The sequence below is a fragment of the Sander vitreus genome, chromosome 6 (assembly GCF_031162955.1).
Source record: "Sander vitreus isolate 19-12246 chromosome 6, sanVit1, whole genome shotgun sequence".
NCBI classification, from domain to species: domain Eukaryota; kingdom Metazoa; phylum Chordata; class Actinopteri; order Perciformes; family Percidae; genus Sander; species Sander vitreus.
The window spans coordinates 17,378,145-17,393,250 of record NC_135860.1 but is presented as its reverse complement, the minus strand read 5'-3'; the positions used below and the strand labels follow the sequence as shown (position 1 = coordinate 17,393,250).

The 15,106-nt window shown below is 45.2% G+C and overlaps 1 protein-coding gene across 4 annotated transcripts in view; it reads right to left on the bottom strand.

Moving 5' to 3' along the window:
• Window positions 1-285: 285 nt before the first annotated feature.
• kirrel3l (kirre like nephrin family adhesion molecule 3, like) overlaps window positions 286-15,106 on the bottom strand; it is a 33,051-nt gene continuing 18,230 nt past the window's right edge. The window contains exons 2-15 of one of the 4 annotated variants that reach the window (XM_078253208.1): window positions 12,030-12,185; window positions 11,257-11,406; window positions 9,180-9,337; window positions 7,666-7,816; window positions 7,387-7,492; window positions 6,896-7,044; window positions 6,653-6,780; window positions 5,337-5,463; window positions 5,066-5,166; window positions 4,155-4,353; window positions 3,222-3,341; window positions 2,944-3,053; window positions 2,660-2,770; window positions 286-2,547 (exon numbers count right to left, since the gene is read on the bottom strand). In XM_078253208.1, the coding sequence (XP_078109334.1) occupies window positions 2,056-2,547; window positions 2,660-2,770; window positions 2,944-3,053; window positions 3,222-3,341; window positions 4,155-4,353; window positions 5,066-5,166; window positions 5,337-5,463; window positions 6,653-6,780; window positions 6,896-7,044; window positions 7,387-7,492; window positions 7,666-7,816; window positions 9,180-9,337; window positions 11,257-11,406; window positions 12,030-12,185 (2,258 nt within the window). In that variant the 3' untranslated portion in view covers window positions 286-2,055. The remainder of the gene's footprint in view (window positions 2,548-2,659; window positions 2,771-2,943; window positions 3,054-3,221; window positions 3,342-4,154; window positions 4,354-5,065; window positions 5,167-5,336; window positions 5,464-6,652; window positions 6,781-6,895; window positions 7,045-7,386; window positions 7,493-7,665; window positions 7,817-9,179; window positions 9,338-11,256; window positions 11,407-12,029; window positions 12,186-15,106) is intronic. The other 3 variants (XM_078253210.1, XM_078253211.1, XM_078253212.1) reach the window with 3 other exon arrangements.

Below are 15,106 nucleotides of genomic sequence, written 5' to 3'. Positions count from 1 at the left end.
GGGAACAGAGGTGACAAGACAAACTCATATTGTGAAATAATACCTGCCTTTGTCACAGCTCTATCCTATTACCCTACGAGATGGGCAGGATACACATACAGTGGGGGTTCCACTATCTCATCTGTCTTCATTAAAAGCAGCACGCCACTGGGGGAATAGGAAAATCAACATAGACAGTGCTGCTAATTTATGTATTCATCATTGTTGTTACATAGGAAGCTTTGTTTGTCGCTGTTCCCCATGCCCAGTGAAGCTACTCACCAGGCTGATTAATACACCAGCCAGTTCTTTATCGGAAATGGTTTTATTTAAATATAAATATGTGTACAAAGGTACAAGCAACGATAGCTCATTTTTAGCAAATAAAAGTCTTAATACATTATTAAAAGAATAAACAAACAAATGGCAATTAGTTGTGTTCCAAAGAAGCATAGTAACTGGATTCAATGATTGATGAACAACTTGGAGAAGAAAATCTGTGAACCCAAATAAATCAACCAAGATAGATACATAGGTATATAAAGGTACTTTACAATAGAGCAGCTTACACGCTGTACATTAAGGCGTATATAAAATATAAAAATAAAGACAAGCGATGATGTTTGCCTCCTCACTTTTTAGTGGCATTTGTTCTCTCATCAGGCTGCCTGGGAACAGCTTTTTAGACAAATGGCAGTACAGGTGTCCATACTGAAACATCCAGGAAGTGGAATGCAACTGGTTCAGGTGCAGAAACCAATGTCTCAAATATGAAATGGACATGAATACAAACGCTGAAGATTTTCACTAGACACATCATTTGCATGCAACAGAGAGAAAGTATGGGCTCAGCCATTTGTACAGATACTTAGTGTTTTAGGGTAGTACTGTTTCTTGTAAACATATTGAGACAGTTTGATTGAGTTGTAAAACTTGAGTGTATGGTCCACATTAAGACTGCCTTTCACGTCTTTCCCCACCTGAGCCTGCTGAAGATGACGCTGCATTCAAGTTTATTTCAAGTTCAAGATTGCCACCATTTTCCAAACCACCACTTTTGATTGTTCTGGCCATAGCCTCCTCTTCATTTTACAATCAGAAAACAGTACCAGGGGTAGGACAGCAGTAATCAGCCTCAGCCCCAGTTCTCCACTATACAATTATCACCATCTTTGGGTTTTCATGGCCTTACCTTGTCATCTTGGTACAACGCACAGTTAACATATAGCCATCCATTACAATGATGGCTAAAATACACATTCTCTTTATATCTCATTCTTTTCCCACCAGTAAGCAACACAGCTATGTCCAACATGTTAGTGTTTTTATCAGAAGAAGCTCCAGGAATACAGCCCAGGCCAGAAGTATTCCACCACTGATTAAACTTTTCATACAGCACAGTGCCTGTAGCACTTGTTGGTCAGTAGAGCTAGCCTGTTGTGCGGAATAGTTTGTCTCTGGATGTGGAAAGCTCAGTCTTTTGTGGATGATAGAGACACAAATGTGCTTAGAATTCCTTTCGCATGCCAACAAAACACCAAATGACAACAATAGGGGGGCTCATATCTGTTTTGTCCTCAAATATGTCTTCGCTTGTAATATCTTCTTTCAAAGTATTTTAGAGGTCATGTTTGACACAAAGTAAACTCTGAGAGGCAGGTAAACAGCTACCCCAGTTATTTTGGCCACCCAAATTTGAGAAATGCATTTGATTTATTTTCTAGTTGGCCCTTGCACTGACAGAATATCTTCACAGGTTTGGGTGGTCATCATGTAGAGATAACCTGGTGAGGTATCACACTGTAATCATAAGTTTGACTTGAACATCACAATCTGCTGAATTCTTCAGCTCAGGAGCTCTACGGTTAGCGTTATTGTAGATCACGCCATCCATCACAACAAATAAAGGTTGGTTATTCCATAACCCCCATAAACCACATGGCTACCTCCAAACATGTCCTTGAAGGACCGTCCGAGTAAAGTAAGTCTCTGTTCATGTTAGTCCAGCCACGTGTATGTGGAGGTGACAATGGTTATCTACTCACTGCTCCTGTACTTTCCAGTCCTTTGGTCCAATCAAACATGCGTCTGCATACGTTGTGAAGGCCGGCCATAGTCAGACTGCTGGGAGGATACTTGCGAGGAGGCATAAGAGAAGCGAGACGAGCTGGACACTTTGCTGGCCTGATCTGATTGGTCATATGCATCCACCTTCTCATAGGAAGCGGGCTTAACGTAGCTGGTGAAGGCGCGACCATAGGTAGCAGGTAGGTAGGCAGAGCCACTGTAGAGGGGATCAGTGGGATAAATACTGGCTGGCTGGGTGGGCTGCTGCTGGGCAGCTTGCTGCTGTTCATATGCAGTTCTGCCCGCTGTGGTAGTTGCATATCGTTGGGAGAAGTCATAGGCACGAGGCTGGGTGCCATGCTGACCGTACATGGGGCTGGGGGAGGGCAGCTGTGATGGAGTGTAGACTGGCCGAGTGTTGGGCACATATTCAGAGAATCCACTGCTGCGGATATGGCGGTCTTCATGGCCACGGACATTGTAGTAGCCATTGGTGGGGTCCTATTAGAAGGAAATATAAATCATACATTTTGCATAGTTCAGTATTACGTATAATTGATGAAAATAATTCATTCTGTGTTATTTCAGTATTTTCAAGTATTTTCAGTTTTACCTTGATGTCTGATCTCTCATCCTCTTCCTCTTCCAGGAGGTCGCTGTGTTCTGTGCGCGATGTCCCAGGAGACTCGCTGCTGTTCGGTGCCTGAGGGAAGACCAAGCATTTCTGAAGAATTACTAGGATGAGCAAGACCTCACTTGAATAAGAACAAAACAAAGTCTGTAATCATTCCATTACATTGTTAATGTGAAGTTTCCCTAACCATCAATAGAGATATCTACACGGCATACAACATTTATTTTATATCTGTTTTTAATATAATTTATTAATAAATTTACCATGGGCTCTTTGACATCCTCCTCATCATCATTGCCACGTGTCGCATTGTGGTCACTGTGAACAATCTGAACTCTGATGTCACTCTTGGAAAGACGAGTGCACCTTTTACCTGTGTGGATTGAAAAGAAGAGGAGCTTTACTTGATATCACCGGATTAATCACAAGGTGAAATGGCACAAACTGAACAAAACCTGTTCAATTTTCAGCTCGCAAAAGACAAAGACTTTAATCTGTTTGATTTGAAGAATTGGCTGTTGACCCTCTCGCCCATACTAACCATTGAGCTCACCTTTGCCTGTGTGCCTGCAGCAGAGGGAGACCAGAGTAATGACACAGATGAGCAGGACACAGCCTCCACCTACTGCTCCACCAATAATTATCAACATAGGCAGGGCTTCTGTAACAAGAATAGCAATAGAAGAAAAGGGGGTGGGGGTAGATGGTTGTCAAGAGAAGGGGAGGGATGAAATGAGAGATAGTAGAACATAAGTGTCAGAGTCAAGAACAGGCAGATCAGAGCAAAAATACAGAAAGAGATCCATTCATTTGTCTTGCTAATCCTAGAAACGTCAGAGCCTATATAAATTCATCTGTCGTAAGCCCCGGCCTGCTCACAGCTAGCGTATGCTCATGCGGGCAATCCGGCATCCCACAGCCTGGCTATTGTCTCTAATCTCTCTGAAAGAAGTGTAACAAGGCCTGACATGCAATGAAGCAACAGACAGTAATCTAATTAGAGATTCCAGGAGATACCGCTGCCCATTTCTCTGGAGACCCCACTCGGCTACGTTGATGTAAATTACTGGCGAGGACCTTAGTTTTGGTGTCTGCTGCAACAAAGGCTTCCAGCAGCATCAGTGTCGTAGCACTACTGCCTAATTTTAAGATCACTTAAAGGGGCTGCAGCCTGAGATGCTGAACTTGGCTCTGAGACAGTGATAGAGAATATGAGTCCAACCGCAAACGTATGTGGCTTCCTCTAATTGACTTTTGTCCCCAAATCAATATCTATGTTATGGGGCAAACATATTCATTAAAGGAACCATCTGCTGATTAAATCACATTGATTTAGAGGAGTATAATTAAGATAAGCACAAGACCAGAGCGCTGCTTTCACCTAATCTGGCACCCTTTACAGCGAGGATTGCGAGTATCACTATAACTTCTGCAGAGGGCTCTGGTGGAGATTATAACTCTTGTCAGTGTGTACCTTGCTCCTTCAGGGTGACCAGGGCGGTGCCGGTGCCGAAGCGGTTCCATGCAGTGCAGTTGTAGCGCAACTGGAAATCCTGCGCCAGAGTCTCAGACAGCACCAGGGAAGACAGGACTCCATAGTCGCTGGTTACTGTCTGCACTGAATAACGACCGGTGGTACCAGAGGACAGGCTCATGTCTCCAAAGGTCCACACCTGTTGAGAGGATCGGAAGAAAAGACAACAGGGAGTAAGTCACTTTTGTATGAAAAATTCCTCACCACTGAGCAAAACAGAGGCCTACCTGGCTGTTCATCCTTAGATCCCGGCCTGCCGCTGACTGAACACCAGTTTCTTTCTGTTCTGCTTTCTCTCTGCCGACCTCGGAGGTGCTCCGTGGCTGACACAGCTCACAGGCTCATGTTTAAGCTGCCTCCTACGTCTGCCCTGCAGGTGAGGCCTAAGGAGGGTTAGGTAGCTGCACTATGAAATAAGGCTCCTCTCTGTTGTCTCTAGTGCAGGGCCAGCAGGGCACCTGTCTCTCACTCCTCCTCACACCCTAATTATCCTCTTTCAGCCCAGCGTACGTTCAGCAGTTCAACAGGGTCAGCCGAGTGATGCCTCTTGGGCCGCTAATTGAATGCGGTTTGGCTGAAACCTGCAAGAAGCCAGTCTCCCACAGCTCCCCCAACTCGACTGTCTCTACAGTCAATGTCGGTGCAATTACAGCTGTGAATATGTGTGTGTGTGCGTGTTTGTTAGCGTGTGAGGTGGAGATGTGTTGGTGCGAAAGGTGTGAAGGTGAGGTCAGGGGTAAAGCTACACTGAGTGATCACTGTCAAGTGGCTGTGTCGAGGAGGAACATGGAGTACGTGAGCTCCCAAGTATAAGTGAATGATGCACAACAGAAATAAAAGGGCTCACTTACAATCTTATCAGGCGGGGGGCTGCTTCCCACTCGGCACTCCAGCTTGCCCTTGGAGTGCTTGACAGCATGCTGTGTGGCGTCCGCTGTGATGATAGGTGGGCCTGGTGCGAGGAACAAAGAGAGTGAGCAGAGCAGAGAAATGAAAAAAATAAAAGAATATTTTGCAATATTGACCACTGCCAAATTGCCAGATATTAATTTTGATGCTACTTATTCAACACATCGGTCCAAACATTACAAGCAACCATGTGTACTCAAAGAAACCACTCACCATTTACAGTTAGAGTGACATCTCTTTCTGCAACTCCAATCCGGGGTACGATAGCCTTGCAGGTGTATGTTCCAGCATCCTCCTGGGTAACAGCCTTCAGCTGCAAGGTGTTGCCGTTACTGAGCACCTAGTGAGGAATCCAGAGAGACAAGTCAGAAGGGTCTGAGAGAGAGAAGGAGCGAGAAAGAGCGAGGTGTTGGGGAGACAAGGCAGACAAAGGAAACCGGGACCTGTATCAGTGGCCCACTCATTGTGGAGGCAGCACAGAGGTGGGCTGACCAATGTAACAAATGCTGGCGGATTGAGTTTAATTTCATTGTGAAGAGCTTTAATCACAGCAGTAAGCACTCCAGCCACCGCTGAGTGACCGTGCTGCTGGGGAGATTGTTGTAATTAAACAGTGGGGACAGAACGGAGTGCACTATGGTGTGAGTGGGCCCTAGCCTTTGGAGCTGCTACACTCACTCACTCCTCAGCACATTGATCCTGTTATTCCATCAAGCTGTGATTAATCCATTTACCCCCACTCCTCCCTCCTCCCTCCATCCCTTTCTACCCCCCCCCCCACTCTCTCCAATTTTTTTTATTTCAACACACTTATGGAGTAACCCAATTAATCCATTACTCGTGGCTGTGTGAGGGACAGTGGCAGTGGGTGGATTAGAAAAATGCCTGTGCTTTTCCCTCAGAGGGGCTCAAAGCATTTACTCTTTGAGATGACAGCATCGCTTACGCTATCCCGCAGCATTCTTTACTGGTGTGTTTTCTCCAACATCGCCTCAGAAATGATATTAGTCACCAGGAGACGGGCTCCTATGGGATGTCCCCACTGATGGTGTGTACACTGAAATACTTTTACCAGGATGATGTAAAGTTAAGGTGGAAATGTCCCATTTGTTCCACCTACGAAACTGACTTTGAGAAAATGAATACAAAAAGTGCAGTCGGGCCTTTTTTATGTCTAAGAGGCAGAAATGCCTGCTCTAAAAGTTGTAACTATGTTAGTTGGAACCGCAGCTTGGCTCATTGGTTGACTGATAGATTGATCGACTGATTAGAGTTATGAAAGCATGCCATGTGCCCTGATGATGCTGTATGAATCTGTCAGTGGACAGTTTTCTGCCAGAGTCTTTAGCCCTCAGGGAGCACTGAGAGAGGAGGTGTTGAAGATTCAGCCTCAAATGTTTGGGGGAAATGTGTGAGGAATTCATGCCTCAAGGCCATGTGTTAATGTTTCTCTCTGGAGGAATGGTGTTGAAGGGTGGTGTTAAGCTTTACCACGAAGTTGAGGTGGTGACTAGTGATTGTTGCCTTACCACGCTGGAGCCCTGCTTGGTCCAGGCCAGGGTCAGAGGAGGGTTTCCAGTCCATGCACAAGTAAAGGCTGCATCCATCCCTAAATCCACCGTCATTGGCTTAGGCTCTGACAGCAGTCTGGGGCCAACTGGGGTGAAGCGACACAGGCAGCCAGTTCAATAAGAGACTGCTTTCAAAATAACATGTACCCTGAGAAATTCGCAAAATACACAGCATAGCTACACTGTGTCTATTAAACTCACATTGGACATCGACCAGGGTGCTGACATTAGTGCTGCCCACAGAGTTGGACACCTCACAAGAGACGGGGTCTGTGAAGTAAGAGTAGTCCACTATCACCTCAAGGCTGTCCCCATTTGCTTCAGAGATGGGAACTCCTCCTTTCGACCACCTAGGACAGATGAATAATCACATTATACAGTCACATTAGTTGAGGGAAGGTACTTAATCATGCGTATCAAAGTGGTTATTAGCTGATTCACAGCTTGTGCCAATCACAATCAAACGCTGCCAATCAAGCAGCCCATTTAACCCAATGAATCTACTAAACACTAAGCACACTTGTACTGCTTTTTGTGGATGACATCTTTACTCTGGTTGGAAAGAAGGCAACATATAATATATTGAAGTAGTTGTATATGTTTGTGCTGTATCATCATCTTAGACTGCTGGCTCTGTGTGTATGGTGGCAGGATCAGAGTGGGAAATTGAGATTAATATGCAGGATGGATACCTGTATCCAGTGATTTCAGGATTGGCCGAAGCAGAGCAGATGAAGAGAACCTTGGCTCCCTCAGTCACAGTCTGAGGCTGGACTGATAGTGTCACTGAAGGAGGGTCTGTGAGAAGGAAAACTTTAATGTTACTGACACGCATTGGATTTAGTAATGTTATTGGCACCATTGACCTTTTAACAGTGCAACAGAATCAAATGTGCTTTACAGAATACTGCACATGGCAGGCACTCTGCTACAACGTGATATTTTGGTGGTCTTTATGCCGGGACACTCACGCTGGACATTGATAGTGATCGATGTCTGTCGTCCAGCTGGGGCAGCTGGGTTAAGAACCCTGCAGGTGTAGGTGCGTCCAGAGTCGCTATCCTCAGGGATGATTGGAAGCATGCTGACAGCCGACTCCTTCTTTCCATCCTCCATCAGTGTCTGTAGAGTTGCACAACAACCGTTAGATGCTGCTGGACGTCCGAGCAGCAGTATACAAACTATGCTTTTAAAGTGCAGAACTGAGCATCAGCTCAATGGCGTAAACAAGCAAGTCGCTTGCCATTTGTGATCGCACCACTTAGGAATATCTCTATGACATTGCAGGTCCTTTTATTTCATGTGTGAGGAGTTTAAATTGCCATCCCGTTCTTTGGCATGGCAGTTAAATCATATATTTTATGATGCAGCAGGGGATATTGTGCTGTTCCCACATTTCTGAGAGTGTTCCCCGTCAGCGCTCCTTGTTTGTCATCATCTTTTAAATCTATTTACTGCTTACAGCAATCAATACGCCTAAGTGAGGAAAGGTGTAGATTGTGAGGATATGGCTCACTGCTCTCTCACTTTCTTCCCGTCTTCCTCACAAACTGGGATGACCAAGGTGCCTGCGTGTCTGTTTTTTGGGTGGTGACAGTGAGGAAGAAGTGTCACACGTCTTAGAAAGAGAGCAAGGGCAAGCAGAGCCTTTTCCCTGGACAGCCAAATCAATGGATGCAGGCTTTCACTTCCTCAGCCAGACACACACAAAAAGCACTTTTATGCTAGATCAAATCACATCACTCCCTGTCACCACCCCTCACTAGGACAAAGCTTTCTCTGCCCCCAGTCAGAAATGCTTTTTTTCAAAAAGCTATCTCAGTAGTTAACGCTATATTCTTTTTTCCCTGTATTCTTTTCTTCTCCTCCCTCCCCCTTCCTATCCGCTTCCCTCCCTTCTCACTGCAGGCTCTCGCCTCCTTAAATGTGGCGTTTAGCGTCGTTTAGCGTGGTCAGAGAGCATGAAAAATGTGACACTTTCCCAGCCGTGGTTGGCTTACGCTCTGGCGCATCCCCATTGTGTTTCTGCATTGTTGTGGGTGATTTCTTCTCTGCAGAAACTCTACTGTATGAAACACTCATGCCTGTCTGAGCTTTGGCATGCTCCAGTTATGCTGTAGTGTCGCTGCATTAGCGAGCAAAGGGGGGTGGAGGGGGTTAGCGAGTGGGGGAGGCAGGGGAGGAGGAGGAGGTAGGGTGGGAGGGGGGGTCAGGCATGAGTGAAAATGGGAGGGGGACTGCAGAGAGTGAGCGAACAAATTGTGTGAGAGAACGGTGGTGATAGAAAAAAAAAAGCTGTGAGACCATGGAAGAAAGATGAGAAAAATAAAGAGAGAAATGGAAAAAGAGGAGTATCATAGCCTAAGAGAAAATATTTCTGTTTTGAATAGCTTTGCATTTTTCAGCCCGCTGTTACGTGTTGTAATATTGTGTAGGTGTTAGAGATTGAATGATAATGCTGGGCATAGATGTGTTCTCACTGTACCTTGGAATAAATTGAAGTCTCCATGACCTCTCCGTCTCTGTACCAGGTGATCTCAGCAGCAGGTTTGGCTCCTGAGGCTCTGCAGGTGAGATTGTGTGGTGTGTGGGCCTTCAGACGTACAACAGGGCCACCCTCCACCACAGGGTCTGAAGGAGGAACTGTAAAGCAGAACAAACATACCACTCAAAACAAAAAAAAGTCATTACAGCTCCAGGCCAGCACAGAGCCACAAAGAAGTCATACTGTTATTGAGCTCGCTGTTGCTCTTAGCTCAACATCAATATATCAGCAAAAGAGACAAACAATATCTTCTTATGGCCCTTGTGTTTAACAAGGTGTAGTTTCAGACAGGAGAAAAGACCAAGAACAGTTGTCATTTGGAGGAAAAACAGACTCAACCATATTTATTTCCTTTCTTGGGACTAGCATTATTACTCTATTTGCTCTTACTGTTGCAGAGTGATGTTTCAACTGAATTGCTTATTTGTTCATTTATTTGCATGGTTTCGCACGCACCACTGGCAAGCCAAGCGTGCCACCCCTGATGAAGGCGTCTATCTCCCCAACCAATATGAGAAGGCGTAAACATGGGGTTTGTGCTGGCCTTTCTCGCTCCCTCCACCGAACCAATTTCACTGTGTGTATCTGAATTGTCAGAGGTCCTTCCGCTGCCGCGGCACGGACACTAATGGAATCCGAGTGCTAGGTGATTTTAATTTCCATGCCGATTCCCCTGACTGCACTCCCACTGTTGACTCCTTTGACTGTGCAGGATTGCTTTGGTCTCATCTGGCCACATTGATTTACACACACACACACACACACACACACACACACACACACACACACACACACACACACACACACACATACAGGCATGTTCACACACATATACATGCACAGAACCCCCCCCCACTTCTCTCTTTAACACCCTCATGTCCACACATAAACATAAACTGCAGATTCCTGAGCAATTCACCTGATTTCCTTTATATATTTATGAAATGCATATCATGTTAATGAACCAGCAACCTTGGTCTTTCAGAGGGCATTAAATGTAAAAGTGTCAGTTTCATCAACTTTCTTTGCTGCCTCCACATGGGTATCTGTGTGACTGTGTGTGGGCATGTGGTGAGGGCAGTGACACTAGACACAGAAAGGGCTGAAGAACTGAATCTATTCATTTAGTTGAAATGTTCCTGTGTATCGCTTGTGATCGCAATCTGCTTGCCTTTCCATGGCAACCCTATCTGTTCCACTCATCCCCCTCATGAACTCAGAATACACACCTTAATGGCAACAGATAGAATCAAGGACAACAGGCTCTGTGGTGAAAAGCTTTGCATTGTGTTGTTGCATAAGCTGCAGCTATGCTGGTTAATTGCTCCCGTATTTCTGTGTCATATTTGGATATAAGGACAATTGACAAGACAAATGAATAGAGTGATATTCCTTTGCATGCCACCAGATGCCAGCAATGCATTGCCGATTCCAATTCCCACAAGACCTGGCCCTCGTCCATCCCCCCCACCCTCCACCTCTGAACGTCTGTGTGAAGAAGTAGATCACTCACATCATGTTAATGTAAAAACCACCTTGCAGTTGACAAATGTTGCAGCTCACTGTAAAATGTGCTAACTGTGCAGAACCTGACTTTCGAGCGACTATGCAAGTCATTTGTGACTGCAGCAATCACATTATCCTAGACGTCCACGGTCTTGATTATCGCTACTGAGAGCAGACGGGTTTCCTTTTTTTTTTCTAGATAAATCTCTTGGCTGAGACTTGCTTGGTTTGAATTATATTCTCAGGACGAGATTTAAACCAGGAAACTAGATTTGCAATGGGTTATCTTTGAGTGGTGCAAATTGAAGAGTATTTTGATATACTGTTTATACGTCTCTGTTAAGTTGTGTTTTAAATGTGATTATCTTTTGTGTACTACACGTGTTATTTGTAGATTTGTCTACACATTTCTGTGTTTTGTGATGTAGACACACCCCTGATTGTTCCCAAGGGCTGCCAGCCTTGGCACAAGGGCTGGCTGTGAGGATCATGCATGAGCTGTGTATCTTACCTAGTACAGTGAGCTTGGCACGGTGGGAGCGCAGTGCCGCCTGTGTAGCCTGACACTCATACACAGCGTCATCCTCCAACTCTACCGAATCGATCAGCAAACTGTGCTCGCCTGATAGCGGGTCGCCCATTAAGGAATAGCGCGTCCAGCCTGCGTGAAGCCAGCACAGAGAATGGAGTCAGAGACAAACAAACCACCCAACAAAAAGCACATAATGAAAGGACTATAAAATGAACAGACTTGTGCGTTGAACAAAGGCAAGAGAAACGTGGCAAGGCTCTTTAAGGCACAAATGAAAGCAAGCAGCACCTCACTGAGCCAGGCATTGAGCGTTGTGTTAGGAGAGCAGCGTGAGGCTGGAAATGCAACACGTGAGAAAGGCTGCTGCATGACAAGCCTGTCCTTTAAAGACAGACACAATAAAGATGGGGTGGCTAAGGTCAAGAGGAGGCCTCTCCACCTTCTCTCTAGTCTGCCACACATTTAAATGTCAGTGCATGACAAAAGCCATATGATGTTCTACCTTCCTGCAAGACCCTTAAAATGCTAAACAACAAATTAAAGTTTGGTGTGTGCAGCAGTAGCTGACCTGTCTGCAGAGCATTGTTCTCTAAACATTAATTTGTGTAAAACTCTGGCGTTTGACATAGAGAGACTTGGTTTCTAATGAGACTTGGCATTGATCGTGGTAAGACAGACAGAGACAGAGAGAGCAATAAATACAGAAAGCATAAGGGAAAAGACAGCAAGAAATAAGAGGTCAGTGATAATACCTGGTAGGTCTCTCTCTCCACCCAGTGCCAGGCCATCTTTGGTCCATTGTACCATTCCCCGATAACCCACAATGACACAGGGTAGAGTAACTGACTGACCGGATACAACCACCTGGTCCTGGGGCTGCTGGGAGAAGTAGGCTGCTTGGGTGGCTGCTGTGAGAAAAGAAAGAGAAAGCAAGATGTGAGTAAAACGTTTTCATGGTGGTAGATGGACAATTCATACTGAAATTCACAAACTAGCTATAAAATATATAGGTGCGCAGAATACTGCTAATGGCATTTCAGAGAATGTAATGGCAGTGTGTTTCTGCAGTGCCAGCAGAGATGTAGCATGAGAAAAGTGAAACTTGCACTGTAAGGGGTGTGAAAAAAAAGTAAGCATACTCCCATGAACTGGTCTGCTCACTCTCTTGTTTTCATGGCACTTGCTGAGAAAGGCGGACATGTGTGAAAATATTATTTTTTCCCCCTAATAAATGTCGGGTCTAAGAGGAAGAGTCAGCTGTGGCTCATAACTTATTTAGCTCTTTCTCAAGACCATATGGTTATGTGCTCGCTGACATGAAGCAAACACGCTTCTGGGGAGAAAAATCTGCCACTCTTTCAGTGTGCTTTTTGTAAAAATGGATGTTAAACAATCAAAACTCCATTAAAGTTCCCGGGGGACCTATCCGTTTGAGCCTGCTGAAAGTCAGCGAAGACACCTGCCGCTGTTCTGCTGCTGTGTTTAAGTATGGCACACGGTCTCACTGGATTGGCTGGCCTGCCTTCACACGCATACAGAAACGGCGTGTGAATACGGATCCACGGTTCCAACTGTTTGTGCCACTATACTAAAGATTGAGTATTACAAACCCTACTGGCAGGGTAAGATGGCAAGACTCCAGAGGTAACTAATCCGTAGGGGAAAGGTAGGAGGAGAGGGAGAGAGGCAGTTGGTTGGTTATCTAAGTGGGGTGTCTGTATGAGCCTGGAAGATGACTTAAAAAAAACCTTCCCTCATTCTCCTTCTCTCTTTCTTTGTTGCTCAGTGGAGAATGGAAGGGAAGGGGGACAGAGGAAGATAAAGAGGGTTCTATTCAGGCAGTGCTAAGCCCCTCCTGAACTGCTTCTCTTGGTGGGAGCGCTTAAACAGACAGGGTTGCCCCCCTCCCAAGCAAAGAAAGCTGCTGAAAGGAGGGCAACATACGGCGGCCAGAGACGCACTATTGTCCCCTTGTCCCTCTCTTTTAATAGGCCTCTTCATTTCCAATCAATCCTGTTAAATGCAAGTTTAATAGCTTTTCAATAGCAGCTTTTCCCCCCAGAGGGTAGCTGGGATTTTCTCTCTCTCACCCCTTTTCTCTTTCTCCGTCTCCTTCCCCCCTTTCTCACTCCATTCTCTCTAGTTTTTCTTTCTTTTTGAAAGGGGGGCTTCCGAGGTTGTTGGCAGTGTTTATTCCGCACTCAATTATCCACTTCATCTCGGGGTGCACCATGGACTGAACCCTGCCCCTCACCTCCCCTCTCCCTTTGCACCATCCTGTCTCTGACACCCAACAGCACAATTAAAGCCGCCAAACAGTGAGTTCATCAGGAACGTGAGTTCTCCATGGCTCAAACGGCTGTGGTTCTCAACAACTGCTTCAAAAACCCATTTTCACATGCGCCTATTATTTCTTACTCTCCATCGGGACCAAAAGAGATGTAAATAGATAGCTGAAGAGAAAAAAGATCAGAGAACAATGCATGTTAGTTCACCAATAATGTCTCTCTGTACATCATTTTACCAAAGTGTCTGAAAAGCTTATTGAGCTGTGGGTGCAAACAGGTAGGCTGTATGTGTGTCACGCACTGTGGATCAAAAAAGGCCAATTTGAGAGCGTCAATGAGAAGTGAAACCTCTTCTAGCTCAGGCTATTAGGCATTTAGCGAAGGCTGGCATTTTCCCATCATACCTTCGAAAATGCTGTTTTCACAGTTTGCCTGCATGTCCCTAACATTCTGCCTTTATGAGCTATTGAGCGTTTTCCTCCCTTTGCAGAGTGAGTTAGGGATTTTCCTCTTTATACTTGCAACAGTACAAACATTGATTGCAATTAAGTATCTTGCCGAGAGTATCTAAATGTTTACAATGGGTAATCATTCTGTGCATTGGTTGATTGTTTGGATGGATTACATGCACTGAATTGTTTTTCTGTACCTCACCCACATACAATTTCTCACGCTCACATATGGCAATTAACGTCACGCACGCACACACATTCAAATGCAGGCGTACCAATATAGAGTACATATTATGTGCTGTAGCGAATGTCTTCACACCATATGAGTGATTCATTGCTCTCCAGATCCCTTATTGAAAATGCTCAACAGAACATCTCGACTGGCTAATGACTCGTGCCAGATTCCTTTAATTCCTCCTTGCTGAATTAGACAATTCTTTGACGGTGTATTAGCAGCTTAATTACATGAATACATTTCTGACGGGGAGAGAGGGAGGAACAGAACCAGACAAAGAAGCAGTGGAGGAGAGGTAGTCAGAAGAACTAGGGAGCTGTGGGTGTGAGGAGGCTTGTTCTTGGTGTGCTGCAGTGCCACGCACACACATGCAGGTACACAAGCACCACAGCGTCATCGCTTTTCACAGTTTTGACTCAAAATGAGGTGCCTGTCTGTTGGCTGCAATTGAATCACATTCAGATTTGAATCCCCTTGAAATCCCAACATTTCTGCAGTAGAAGTGAGTTTATTTACCATGTCGCCTTGAATGTTATGCAGGTAAATATGTGCACTGTAGATTAGTTGTACCACATGCGGTGTGCTTAATGTTACTTTAAAGGCAGTTCAATTTTAGATTTACGAGTCCTCATCGTAAAAAAATGCAACATTTACTCTGTTCCTTACCTTTTGCTGTGTGTGTGTGTGTGTGTGTGTGTGTGTGTGTGTGTGTGTGTGTGTGTGTGTGTGTGTGTGTGTGTGTGTGTGCTTTTCCATCCCCCAGTAACAAGGTCAAAACACATTTGGCCTGATACATTTTAATCCGGATTTCTCAAAATGGAATATCATTTCACGCTGCTGGATGCACATGGGGC